The sequence below is a fragment of the Amblyomma americanum genome, chromosome 1 (genome assembly GCF_052857255.1).
Source record: "Amblyomma americanum isolate KBUSLIRL-KWMA chromosome 1, ASM5285725v1, whole genome shotgun sequence".
In the NCBI taxonomy this organism is placed as follows: domain Eukaryota; kingdom Metazoa; phylum Arthropoda; class Arachnida; order Ixodida; family Ixodidae; genus Amblyomma; species Amblyomma americanum.
The window spans coordinates 74,955,709-74,969,779 of NC_135497.1; the positions used below are offsets into that span (position 1 = coordinate 74,955,709).

General features: G+C 44.5%; 1 protein-coding gene across 3 annotated transcripts in view; it reads right to left on the reverse strand.

Annotated features, from left to right (window-relative positions):
• Positions 1-14,071, reverse strand: part of DCTN1-p150 (dynactin subunit 1) — a 51,407-nt gene that overhangs the window by 12,493 nt on the left and 24,843 nt on the right. For all 3 annotated transcript variants that reach the window (XM_077645942.1, XM_077645940.1, XM_077645941.1), the window contains one exon: positions 7,562-7,704. In XM_077645942.1, the coding sequence (XP_077502068.1) occupies positions 7,562-7,704 (143 nt within the window). The remainder of the gene's footprint in view (positions 1-7,561; positions 7,705-14,071) is intronic.

Consider the following 14,071-nt stretch of genomic DNA (forward strand, 5'->3'; position numbering starts at 1 on the left):
CAATGTGTTTGGCGGCGTCCAGCAAGCGCAAAGCACAGCAGCACCAAAGCATTTTGTTTCAGTCACACTGCACTGATCTCATGAATACGAAATGCACTGCACCAGCTCCGGATTGCCCGCATCTCGATGGACTGCGCACGCTTTCTTCTCATCGCTTCTTTTCAACCAACAGCTGCTCCCATGGCACGCCCTTCTGCACGTGCTATGCCAGGCTGCACCAACCTACCGATTCGACATATCCAACCCAGGCTGCCCCCTTCGCACGGGCGGAGAACATCAGACTACATATAAGAGAGCCTGCAAATGGCAATGGGCTTCGCCAAGCACTCAGTTACAATGAGAAAGGCAAAGGTACCCAACCACATGCTGTGCATGTTGAAAGTGACTTGATCTACCTTCAGGTGACCGGCATTGACCCGGGACCATGACAAATCCAAACGAGCTCTTGCTGTAGGAGTTAATCGTTAATGTTGACTGCAGCTTTGTTGAGTGAAATGGCAGAGTCAAGAACTGCACATGGATGAACAATGTTTTGCACCTGCCTTTTTTTGTTTTGCTTTGGTTTTGGAAAATTCGACAACCTAGAAAAATCGATTTTGCACAAGACTTTAGTGTGGTAACAAATGCCTCTTGTATGTTTACTGTGTGTTCCCACTTTGATAACTGTTCAGAAACTAACTCCCTCATGATGTCTAACTTTCATTCAAAAAACGTACCGGTGGCCTACGTAATCACGTATTACAGTATTTATTATGTAAAGCAGTTTTTCAAATAAGAAACAATGTCAAGAACCAATTAAAAATAAGCACTGTTTCTAGCAGATTGGGAAAAATAGGGAAGTTTAAACGCTGGAGAAACTGTAAGCGAATAGCATTATTAGTGAGTCTTGCAATCTAAAGAATAGTACTTATGACTGCAGTTGTAAACATCAAGCACCAGCAGTATGCACAATGTTTATGCAGTCAAATGCCTTAAAATCAAACTACGAAATCTGTTTAATCAAGGAAGCCACAAGGTCTGGTGAGATCCCAATCTTTAATATGTGCTTTGAATGCCACTATAAAGCAAAAATCAATATGAAATTCTCACACCTTAGGTAGCTAACTTGGTGGTTAAAAATTTCTGAGGGCACTTAAGTTTGCTTACATGGTGGAATGCGAAAGCATGTCTTTTGAGGAAAGGGAAAGTTTTTGAGGAAAGGAAAGGGGCGCAGTAGCTCTCACATCTGGGTGGACACTTCAACTGCGTCTTAAAAGCATGCAACTGAAGATGCATATGCCCCTGTTGCAAGCTAGCCTACAACTTGACCAAAACATGCAAGTTATATGCAAAAAGGAATGCTATGACACCACCCGGAACGCTTTACGATGAACGAACGGTTGATCAAAATTTTGGTGCGAATGTAGTCAGGAATACTGCCACCATATTCAGGTCAGCCAGTGATGCCGTCGGAGAGATTTCATCTACACCTTCATGGATTAGGGGTGGGGATTGGGGTATGTTCTTGAAACCGGCATGTAGCTTACTTGTCACATGGCCTGAACTTTTTGCAATCACCTGTCATGTGACTTGATATGACGTCACATTACATCGTTGTCACGTGACTTGGCATGGCATCATATTACATCGTTGTCACATGACTTGATATGACGTTGACTCGTGGCATCACATGGTGCCATTTTGTGCGGACACATTTTGCGGCTCTGACCTTGAAAGTGAGCCATATAATGCTTTCGCATTAGTAACAAACACGCATTACAGTATCCCACCACCATGGCCTTTCTTTTTTTCCCTTTGCCCCTGGCCACTGCCACTGTAGCCTTCCTTCGCTCAGGGGGAGGGAGGGAACAAAAAGGAAGGAAGACCAGGAGGGAAGAAGCAAGGAAGACTAGTGGCATGGCTATACCCACTTTCTTCTTGTTGGCAAAAGAAAGAGGACTATCCTCCAATCCAAGGGTTCTCAAACTGGGTTCTGCAGGCTGCTTTTGCGGGTTCCACGAGCACCTATCTTGGCTCTCTCTCTCTCTCTCTACCCCCCCCCCCCCCCCCCCCCCCCCTTTCCCGTACACTTCTTGCAGGCACGTGCGGGCCAGACATAGCACTTGGTTTGTTAAAACGAATTCCAGTGTTAGCTCCTCCTAGCTCGTTCCTCAGTTTCACGCCTTCGGTGCTGCCGCTGTCCTCAGCTCAGAACATCGAAGCACGCCAAGATACTGTGCGCCAGTAACGGCACGGCATGTCTGTTTTGATGGGAACGCTGACAGCGATGGCTCGCCTGGTGAAATTGGCAGCCTACCAAGACACTGCTGCGCCAGTGTACATATGTATAGGATGGTGGCCTTCCATGTGTGGAAGGCACATAGCACACAAGCCAATGTGTGTTAAGTTTGAGAATGTGCACTTGTGCACGCGGCGATTGAAGCCATGGGCCACACCGCTCAGCTAGCCGAGTCAAGCCACGACAAAAAAAAAACGTGCACATCTTCTGGGGCATTTTTTCTAGCGATTTAATGGCATTGGCAGTGTCAGGGCAAAGTTTTGTTGCTGGTGATCCCATTTGTGCCAAAAAGGTAGTATCTGCCAAATAAAAAAAATGCCAAACACGCGCTGCTGCCAGAGCACGCAGCAGTAGATAGTCTAAGAAAGCCAGGCAAGCCGTCAGGTGATCCTTTGCACAGCCCAGCTGCCGAATGCACGAATGCAGTGGAACACTTGCCTTTGAGACTAGTTTTCGGCATTCTTGCTCAGGAGTTACGTTCTGAGCAAGAGTGAGAGATGGGAATTTAATAAAAAACTATTTGCTAAAAGCAAGAAAACAAAATGTCTACAAAAGCAAACGAAACGGTTAAAAAGCACAAAGGGTGTGACAATGTGACGCTTGTGACTACAGATTGTGAAGGGGCAGTGGGTTTCTTCACACATACTGAAGGCAGTTGGGGTTCCTTCATATAATGAAGTTGGAGAACCCCTGCTCCAATCAATGTCCGAAGAAATGACATCAGGCCCGGTGCATGTCTCGTCACTTCTCCACAGCGTGTGTGTGCGTGCGTGCATGGCATGCATGTGTATATGTGAGGGCATCGTTCAAATATGAAGTGAGGTGTCAGGGACTGTATTCCAATTTTCATCCCTTTCAGCAACACCTGATTGGCCGAAGCGCCGGAAGTGGATGAGTCGCCGCCTCCGCTTTCAGCTTTTTGGCCAATCAGGTGTCGCCGAAACAAACATTTTTGGAAGGAACGCAAATTGGAATATGGGACCACCCAGGTATAAAGTGAAAGACTGGCTTCACAGCTGATACGTGTGTCAAGGACTCTGACCAATATGATCATGTCAGTGGTAGTTGCTCCTTTCATTAAGAAAACAGGGGAGAAAAACAGTTTTTCACTAAACGCCAGTCTATTCTTTAGGAATAAAGCACTGTTTCTTTCAGTACATGCATATCCTGCTTTACAGGGGGCAGTAGAGGGTGTCTGATGCATATAACGGAGTGACCACTTTAAAGAGATTACCACGGCCCTGCCCACTTTGCTGTACAGGCATCTGACTGTATAATCTTCAAGTTAACCTTAGTTTGAAACATGAAGAGACTGGAAAGGCTTATTCATCTGTAAACTAAACCAAAAGGCTAGAGATATCTGTCACGCCATCAAGTTATGTATGGTGGTTACTAATGTTAAGTGGATTTTATCATAAATTCACTAAGTAGAAAATTTTCTCTCCAGCTTTACACCAGTTGCCAATTAATGGTGTTCGCAGGTACAGTTGCATGCAACCGTTAAATACTATATCTTGTACAGGCAGCGGTGCACTGCCCACAATCACCTAATACTGCTTACTTCCTGGCACATGCATAGCCTTGCACTGTGCATTCACTCTTTCCTTACTACTGCAGCGGTCTAGTGGTCTGGGCATCCTCCTCGCATGCGGGAGGTGCAGGGCTCGGTCCCCAGTGCCGCCGGGTACCAACTGGTGATACAATGGGTACAAGCTTTCCCCTGGTCTGGTGCTCGGATTCTTTAGGGTGAAGTGCTTGGGAAATGAGTCTTTGACCCCACCTTGAGCAGAAGAAAAATACCCTGTGCCATGGCGCTCTTTGGCCACAGATGCCCTTGCGCCATAAAAAATCCATCATCAACTCTTTCCTTACTTCTCCATTGGCCAGACATTTTGAACCTGCCGTCAAAAATTTAAGTAAGCACTCCTGGACAAGCTGCACCATCTGGTTTGCTTCTAAAACACCAGCTTTTTGGTTTCAGTTTTGTTTTTTCATTTTCTAGTGCGAGGAGGAGATGTGAAAAATGAAACTGGCCGCATGTAGTCCACCGGTCGGCGATCATGGCGTCTGTTGCGCTATGCGCTCCTTGAAGGTGAAAGGCTACATTGAGCACTTTTGTCAATCCTTATGGTGCCTCTTTTTTTTTACAGTAGCAGTGGCAAGTTAGACAACCGTGTGGAATGGTCGGCTTTCAGTTCCGATTGAGAGACTTCATACTCAGAGGCCCAAGACATCACTGCATGCTCACACGTGTTTCGTTTTACAGTTCACATTGTATTTTATGTACTACGCTTGATTTGTAATAATGAGAGTGGTTTTATTTGGCCTTTTAGGGTCTTTGTAATGTACTGCCAAGATATTTTACTAAATGCACCAGAATATTTTTGATTATGTTGATATCAAGGAAGGCCACACCCTCTTTTCATCCATAGAACCTAATCACTACCAACCAAAAAAGAAAAAAAAAGCAAATGGAGAAAAGGAGGAACTGCAAGCTATGCTAAAAAAAAAAAAATGATGGTCGATTTGCGTAGTTAGGCCAAATGTGAATTAGGTGCGCTAGCACTACAGTTTTCACTTCAATTCCGGTGTTCAGATCCAGTGTTGATGGATCGCCGTTGTTTGGACAGCAGTAATGGGTTAACGTTCATATATGCAGAATTAGTCAATCTCTACATTCATAGATCCCTGAGAGAGCCTTCCTACCACTCCTGGCACAGTGGTGCAGCAGTCAAGCGATGAGCCACTACCCTTCTACGGCAGGTGCTGCCATCGGTGGGACTTGGGTTGCTTGGGTTGGGCTGCGATACAGGTTGCTCTTTGCGAGCAGCCTCTTACGATTAATTGAGCGGCTGCCTGACAGGGTGGGCAGGCTGCTAACCTGCCCACCACTCGGTGGATAGGTCAGCAGCCAGCCACAAAAACGGACAGACGGACGGATGGACGGCTAAATGAGGGGAGTGGCCGCTGTAAGTGCTAGCACACTAAAAAAAAAAAGAGCGGAACTCAGAACAAGTGTAATGTGCAGCACATCCCATATTACAGTAGAACCCTGCTGTTACGTTTTTCACAGGACTGCGGAAAAAAAATGCACCAGCCAGGAAACATAGTAGCCTGGAAGCGCTTTTGAAAAAAATGTACATCGTTGTCTACTCCTAGTAACAGGAGCATTTACAATCGCTTGTATGCACAGAACGTCCTAAATGCCCCATGATGGCTCCCTGTCTACCTGAACAGCTCTTTGTGCAAGAAAGGCAGCAAGCAGCGAAGAGAGGGCGCATGGAGCAGGCAAAGTTTAGGCATGCAGCACAGTTTCATTTTCACGCCTTCAGTCGTTCGCGTTGCTGTGGTGATGGAACGACACCAGCAACTGCAACAAGGTTGACACTGCTGGTAAGTATGCTCAGCATCAACGTGGGTACAACACACCAGAAGACGCCGAACATGGTGGTGGCCAGGTGCTGATGATGTCTAGAGTTCCGCACTCGCTTATCTGCCATTGCCTTTCTGCGCGCAATAAATGTAGGCTGTCAAAATGCCGCGGCAAGGGGTAAAGCACTATCAGGAAGTGACAGTCACGACTTAGCATGCGAGAACTCTGCCACAGTAGTGACGTAACAGCTGGGTCTGCAGTGCATGGGTTTCTATGACAGCTTGGTTGGGACTGTCTCAGGAAAACGTAACAGCCAGGAAAATGCAGTATGCGGGAACGTAACTGGGGGTTTTACTGTTTTACTGTACCTCCACTTTATGTCCTCACACGACTGCTTTCTCTAGTGGCACAGTAGTCATGTTCCCTAACTTGAAAGGCCAAAGAAAGTGCAGTGTACTATGTACGCAGCTGAAGATCACAAGAATGGCATCTAAGAACACATGCAACATTTTGCATATTTCAATTTTTTTGCAATCAACTTCTGGTTTAATGCAGTGGCTTATTTTTGTTTTGCATGTATTTTTTTTTGTTACCAGCATATTTAGCCAATACTTTTTTTAAAGTTTTGCACACACAACTCTGACATTTTCTCATTTGAAAGTATAACCAATAAGCTACAGTTTGATGCTTTACAATGTGCAGTGCATTTGGCACCTCTTGAACAAATAACTTAAATAACAAAAGGGAGGATTGTTGGGCCAGTTGGTTCATGATTCAAAACTGAAAACGGCGCAAAAAACGGGACACTCTGCTGTGTGTGTTGCTTCTCTCTATCTTGTCCCGTTTTTCGTGCCGTTTTCAGTCTTGACTCAAAATTGATCATTTTTCCGTGGTAAAGAAAGAGTTAAAGGCTCAACCCACTGCTGCCATGAAGACTTTGCTTGCCCTGTGCCTATTCACTGCAAAATGCAGAAATTGATTAGAAAGACTCATTCAACTGTCATGGAACACTATGCATGAAGACACAGCGCAAATTATAACCACCACAAATGTGTCGGAAAAAGTGTATGAGCATACCTAAGCCCCTTCAAATTTCTTAACCCTTTAACCGCCAAATTAATTCCCAAAAAACATGCCCAACATCGCCAATCTTTTTCTAGTTATCCATGTAATTCTGGTTCTGAAAATATATTACTTCATTAGTTTATGGTTAGAATTAACATAAAAATTTTAAAAAGAAAAAGCTGCTTTTTGAGGGTTGCTTTCCCTCAGTGCATGACATATTAATGTGTAACAACTCACAGAAATGTGCCGTATTTGATCTAATACGCTGTAACATACTGCAAAGTGCATATACATTGCTTCATCCCAATGTAAACAAGGTTTCATCATTAGCAGTTAACGTGCATTACCCAGCGCGTCACCGTTGTTGTCATAGCATTTGTTTTCGTCGTCATCTGAAACAGTCTCCAGCTTGCAAACGAAGTTAGAGTCACCGTCAGAAACAAATTCTAGATCGTCAGCAATGCTGTTGTCAGAACTGCTCCAAGAAGTAGTTCTTTTTCTCTGAACATTGCTGCCACTGGCAATTTTCATGCATGACGCCGTTATGAAATGACTGTTGTCAGGCTTAAAACATGCGCTAAAGGTGCCAAATGCAAAACTCCCTCTACTGTTGAAAATTGCAAGTTATGCAAATGCTGGTGGTAACTTGTCTTTGGAGGTGGGAGCAGTGCAACATCGAACCGGAAGAGTGTGACTCGTCATTGGTGATATTGGAACAATCTCCCATGATGAGTACCATTTGTGTTGGCAGTTAAAGCGCTGACCCAGTGTCACCACAAGCTGCCTCTACCATGTCTTAAAATTACCTAGTGACCCAAGGACAACTATATCAAAGACTTGCATACTTTTCCTTCTTGCGTAGCCGCATCTTTGTCTCGTCCAGCTGCCTCTGAACCTTGTCAACTCGTTCATCACTGTCTCTTGTCAGCACCTCTAGTTTTTTCTCTGCCATGTCCTTGCGGACATGCATTTCACTGCATTCTTCACTCTGCAAGCAAAAGTAGGGTTCAGAATATTAGTCGCACAGTGAGAATGCATTTGTCTTGTCATGAATTCAATTCCAGAGTATCATATTAGCTGTATAATACAACTGCACAGAATGTAGCTTACTGCAGGCCAATCTGTCAATTGCAATGCATAAAATGCTCATTTACTAATTTCAAGTGAAAAGTATTTTTCGCTACCTTGCCTGTGCTCTCTTTCAGAGAACACAATAGCAATCCATTGGTGAAGGCTAAACCATGCAAGAAATTGGGCCTACAATATATCCTTACCTGTGCTTTGGATATGATCAAAGCAAAAGTGTATACCAATCCTTTCTGTACACATCTTCTACCACAAATGTTTCCAAAGAAAACATACAACCTTTTTATTAATATACTGGCAAAAAACTCTGCAAACGACATTTAAAGCAACTATAAACTCAGACATAGGATGACTCCAGGTTGTTAGATATGCAGATTTGAAAGGCTCCTGAAATGGTTTCAGATCAAGGTGGATGATTCAGGAATAAGGCAACTATTGAAACATAATTTTCTCACAAGAACTTCTGATGTGTGTGCTATATTAAGAGAGGCATGCATGACCAAAGACTGCCCTCCTCTCATTCCATAGCTTTCCTCCTCAACCTGTACACCTCAGTGGCTGGTGGTGTGCTCTGCCCAAAGACCACACTACCACCCTATGATGTGAGCTCTGCCAACTTCCAGCCGAGCGTAGAGGAGCACTTAGCCAGCAGAAGCGTCTCCCACTAAGCCCGCCGAACAAAGGTAGTGAGTTGGTTTCTAATGGCGCAAGGGCACCTTTGGCCAAAGAGTGCCATGGCACAAGGCATTTAATCTACTCAAGGTGGGGTCAGAGACCCCATTCCCCAGCATATCGCCCCAGAGAGGCCAGGGGAAAGCCTGTACTGATTGTAACGCTGGTGGGTACTGCATACTAGGTGGACGCTCAGGATAATTACCTTGACAATTGTACCTGCCTAGCCAGCAGCAACCGCTGCCTGCTGTCGGTGTCGTGCCCAAAAGAGTGGTTGCATTTGCTATACCATTGTGCTTCCCGAATAGTGTGCTGTATAAGCGACTCATTGTTAATTATTTCTGGTGATATAGAAACAAATCCCGGCCCTGAGCATAATGATGTTTTGGCAACGGTCTTAGCAACAGTTCAGAAGATTGAATTAGGACAAGAATCATTTAGGAGTGACCTATTTGCACTAAAGAACTGGCAGGCATCTGTCGATGACGAGTTGAGGCATCTGTCTGCCAGGATCCGTGCAATTGAAACTGACACTGCCGAGTTTAAAAACAGCCACAGCGCTGCAGTATCCAACTCTCCTCTATCTGCCTGTAATTTATCTGACAAACTGGACAATGGAAACACTACACTCCCACTGTGAAGACGCCGAAAACTGAATGCAAAGGTCGAATTTGCGTTTTTTCGTTTTTGCTGATGATCCTTCAGAGTCCTGGTCTTCTGCCGAGGAAAAGGTTATAGCACTCTGTACACATCATCTTGGTATCAATCTGGAACCGCCACAGACTGAACACACCCACCGCATCGGCCAGTACCATGCATATAAACGTAGGCCTATCATAGCTAAATTAACCTTCTTTAAAGACAGGCGACACGTTTTTGAAAAAGCCTATAAATTCAAGGACACCGAATTTTCTGTGCGTGAGAATTTTTCCACCCGAACACGCATCGCCAGAAAGAAGCTTCTCGAGTATGCAATATATATATATATATATATATATGCTTCAAACACCGTGATACAGCCTTCCAGATAGCTGAACCATGCACGAGTAACACACCCACAGAGTAATATCACGCGAGTTTCAAATGCCTTCTATCGATCATGATAGCTTAAGGTATCGCTCACTAATATACCACGTAGCATTCTACCCAAGCACACTGCACTGTGTTCTTATTTAGAAAACAACGGTAGTGACATCTTATTATTAACAGAAACTTGGTTGCACTCAGACGCTGCTGTATTCCTTCAAAAACCCAAAACTGTATCCTTGGGATATATTACAAAGTGGCAGATTCTACAAGCTCGTTCATTTCAGACTTAACCGATAACCTTAGTGCAATTAAAGCAAAATTTTCTGCAGCTCACATCTTCCTTTTGGGCGATTTTAACTATCCTAATACTGATTGGAATAGCCTAACGTCTTGTTCTAGCAACTCTAATGAATTCGTCGATCTCACTCTAGATTTCTCCTTTGTCTAGACAGTTCATCAACCTACCTGCGGTGATAACGTCTTGGACTTGATCCTAACGGCTGCTCCTGAGTACTGGAGCTCAGTGACTTTAGTGAAGGATGTAGTGATCACCTCCTTCTGGAGTTCACATTTACTATGCCTACTTGCCAGTGTATCACGTGGCCTAAATACATCTTAGGTTATAAAAAAGGAGGCTATGATGCCATCAACAGCAGTCTGGAAGACTTTTCCCGCACATATCTTCTAACTTTTTCTAACAGGTCGGTTAATGAAAACTGAACTTTGTTTAGGCTGACCAAAAATAGAGCTAGTTCATTCTCACAGACCGCGTATTTCCTCTCGTGTTAATATATAAAACCCTGGTTCCAAAGGGCATTGCACACGCTAAAAAGCAAAAAGAAACGTATATTTAGGAAAGCAAAATGATTAGGAACACCACAATCATGGCTTGCCCATACATAAAGCAGCTGACCAAAAATACTGCCATGCTTTATGCAAAGCCAAACGAACATTGTTTTCATGTGACCTTCAATCTCTGATCAAGAATAACCCTTCACAATTCTGGAAAACTATCTCACCCAAAAACCCGGATGCTCAAATTTCACTGCAAAACGACACCGGGGCACCCATAAGTAAAGAAGAGTGCCTGCTTGTATTTAAAACTTTTTTCAGCTCTGTCTTTACTCAAGAAGATCATTCCAGTATCCCATAGATAACCGAGGTTGACTATCAGTACATGGAACCTATAACTAACTGCTGCTGGAATTGCATCTCTAATCGATAATCTCAAGTTATCAACTTGCTGTGGCCCTGATGGCATAAATACTAAAATTCTTAAGAATGCCATCAATAATTCTAGTGTTATCCTTGCTCACATATTCGAACAGTCATTGTCTACTGGGGAAATACCAGATGACTGGAAAATCGTTAAAGTGGTTCTAATTTTTAAAGCTGGCGATAGAAATAATGTCGGCAACTACCACCCAATATCTGTAACCAGTATTGCATGCAAACTTCTGGAACACGTCATCACGTCATGTATCGTGTGCTAGCTGCAACACAATAACTTCTTCCCAGACCAACATGAATTTAGGAAGAGATTTTCGTGTGATACGCAGCAAATCGAATTCATTAACGAACTCTTTTCTAATATGGGCAAAGGTTTTCAGACTGACTGCGTGCTCGACTACTCTAAGGCATATGATCGCGTTTCACACTCCTGCCTAATAGCTAAACCGTTATCGCTACACTTACATTCTTAGTCTCATGGGTGCGTAATTTTCTCTCATTTTGCAAGCAGTTCACCATCGCTAACGAATATTCATCTGCTCTAACTGATGTATCTTCCAGTGTTCCCCAAGGCAGCATCTTGGGTCCATTACTGTTTTTAATCTACATCAATGATCTACCATCCAACATTACTTCAACCATTCGACTTTTCGCAGACGACTGCATAATATACCAGAAAATTCGCTCACCCTCTGATCACCTTGAACTTCAGAAAAACTTGGATTAGATCACTAAAGGTGTATCCTGTATCCAGACGGCGGGCCACAAACTGGCCCGCGGACCGATCACGTGGGGTCGACCGCGCGTGGCCCGACCGTGCCTGGCCAACGACAGCATCCACACGACGGACCAAAAGAGTAGGCGAAAAGGCAGGCCAAACCTCTGTGATCAGCTTGCAGCAAGGTTCTTCTCACACTTCAGCATTCGGCAACGAGAGCAAGCGGAATCCGCCGCCGCGGCAGCGATTCTGCCTAAATACCCAGCAGAAAGCTTGATCGGTCGGGGACAGATTTCTGCCGCGGCGAGGAGAAGGTTTAATTCCCACGGCGACAAGCATGGCGGCGCGCTTCGAAGCAGGACCACTGGCTTTGAACACAATTCATCGTTGTTACTGCCTTTTTTGTTTCGTCTTTTTTGTTTCGTTTACTGGCAATAAACGGGGCACCCATCTTCCGCTTCGTCTCACCTCGCCTATAAGAAGGCGAAAGATTTGCTGTATTTTTTATTTAGAGTGACGATTCTGCCCCTTCTAGGCTGAAGAGTAGCGTAGGTTTGTTGAGAGAAATAGTTCCCGTCCTAACAACTAGATGGCACCACAAGGCTGAGCTTATACTCCCGCCCGTGTTTGCATACGCTGAACTAAAAGTGAGAAATGTGAGAAATGCTGTAATGTGCCGAAAAATAACTGCGTTTAGCATACATGAGCATGCATACGCTTGTGACACGCAGACAGCGTCAATTTATGTTCTTTTCTAACCATATCTGTGTACATCGCAAGCGCCGACGTTGCGACTAATTTCGCTCGCTCTCGCCGCCGAATGCCCAATTATGAACAAGCCATAAAGCTGTACTAAGGCTAAAAAGTTAAATGTAGCGTCATCCGACCACGTTGACATGTTAACAGTGGACGCAAAGCTACTTTCGCTGGTGTCACCTCGACTGCCGGGAGTACTGAGCTGGGAAAGACCAGTGTGGTGTAGTTCCCAGACTTGATGTGTGTGAGTAGGCTAAAAGGTCCGTGGTCCGCTGCCAGAAAAAATGACCTCGCATTTCTCATGCGATTTGGTCCGCGGACCACGCGCAGACCTCGTAGACCGGAAGTGAAACCCCACGTGACCGCTAGTCCGCGGGCCAAAATAGGTCCGTGGTCCGTCGTCTGGTGCACATCGTGGAAACTGAAGCTAAATGCTGTTAAGTGCAAAAATGTGACTTTTACCCGCAAAAAGGCACCTTCAGCTTTCACATACTCACTCAACTTACACCCTGTTGCGCATACACCCTCATTTAAGTACCTTGGTGCACACTTGGCTTTCAATCTTTGCTGGAAGACCCACATACATAATATCGCTGTCAAAGCATCACATACTCTTGGCTATCTGAAACGCAGTCTTTGAGATGCCCCAATAACTGTTCGAAAACTAGCTCATCAGACATTTGTTTGTATCCAACTTGAATTCGCCTCATCCATCTGGTCACCGTATCAAGCCTATTTAATACAATCTCTCAAACGCATTCAGAACCGCGTGGCACGAATTATATTCCGGAAATATGACCGACAAACTAGTGTCACTAACATAAAATTATCGCTATCACTCCCGACACTAGACGTGCGTAGGAAGGTCGCTTTGCTTTGTCTTTTACATAAAATAACCTGTAATCAGCATCCTAGTACCCTCCCCATTGCCGACCACATCGCACATCCAGTCGTCTTTATAATCACCACAGTTTTAGGCGCATATTCGGTCGAACCACAGCTTTTAATTCATCAGCGCTGCCACGTGCCGTAGGCTACTGGAATGATCTTCTTGATCGCATTGCTGCCATTCATGACCCTGCAGCCTTTTAAGAGCAAGTACTGCTGTGGTTTTCTTAGTTGCTTTATACACTGCCTTGTACTCTGTTAATCAACTTTTAGTCACGTTTGTTATTTGTCACCTGTTGTATAATGATGCATGATTTGCTTTTGTGTCCTTCGCTTCCTGTACGTGACCCCCTCACACAGTACTCCTATTTGGAGCCTGTTAGTATCTTGAATAAATAAATAAATAAACAAACAACTGGGCCATCACTGCGCTGCGGGACAAAGACCTGCCTCATTCTGACTACACTGTCATTCATATCTCGCCATGAAACCTGAACTTAAAGCTCAGCTATGCCGCATCAATGCAAACACAGGCTTCCAGTCATATATGCTATACTTCTCATTGCAACGTTGCACCATGCCAGCAAAGAGAGCAGTGATTCACCTGGCTTTCCAAGCAGACTGGCCTTGCAGACCACATTAAAGAAAGAGTGGTATCTTGCAGGGGGGCAAACCCACAATGATGCACACTGATTACACGAGTAGGCAGATTGGTTTCACTCTCCACCAGTAGTGTTACATTGGCATGGAAATGCGCAGTTTGTCTCTTATCTTTATATGTATTTGTTAAATTAGCAAAAAATATTACGCAAGCAAATAGTATTAAAAACAAATTTAGTACTCAGTTCTGCTTGAAAAATAAGACTTAGTGGCGAGATCACTTCCAGATGATGCCTGTTACCCACTCGGCCTCCCAGAGGTAACGCTGGCTGAGAGTGCAAAGATATGGAGGACAGAAAACTCAGGAGGAAGCATT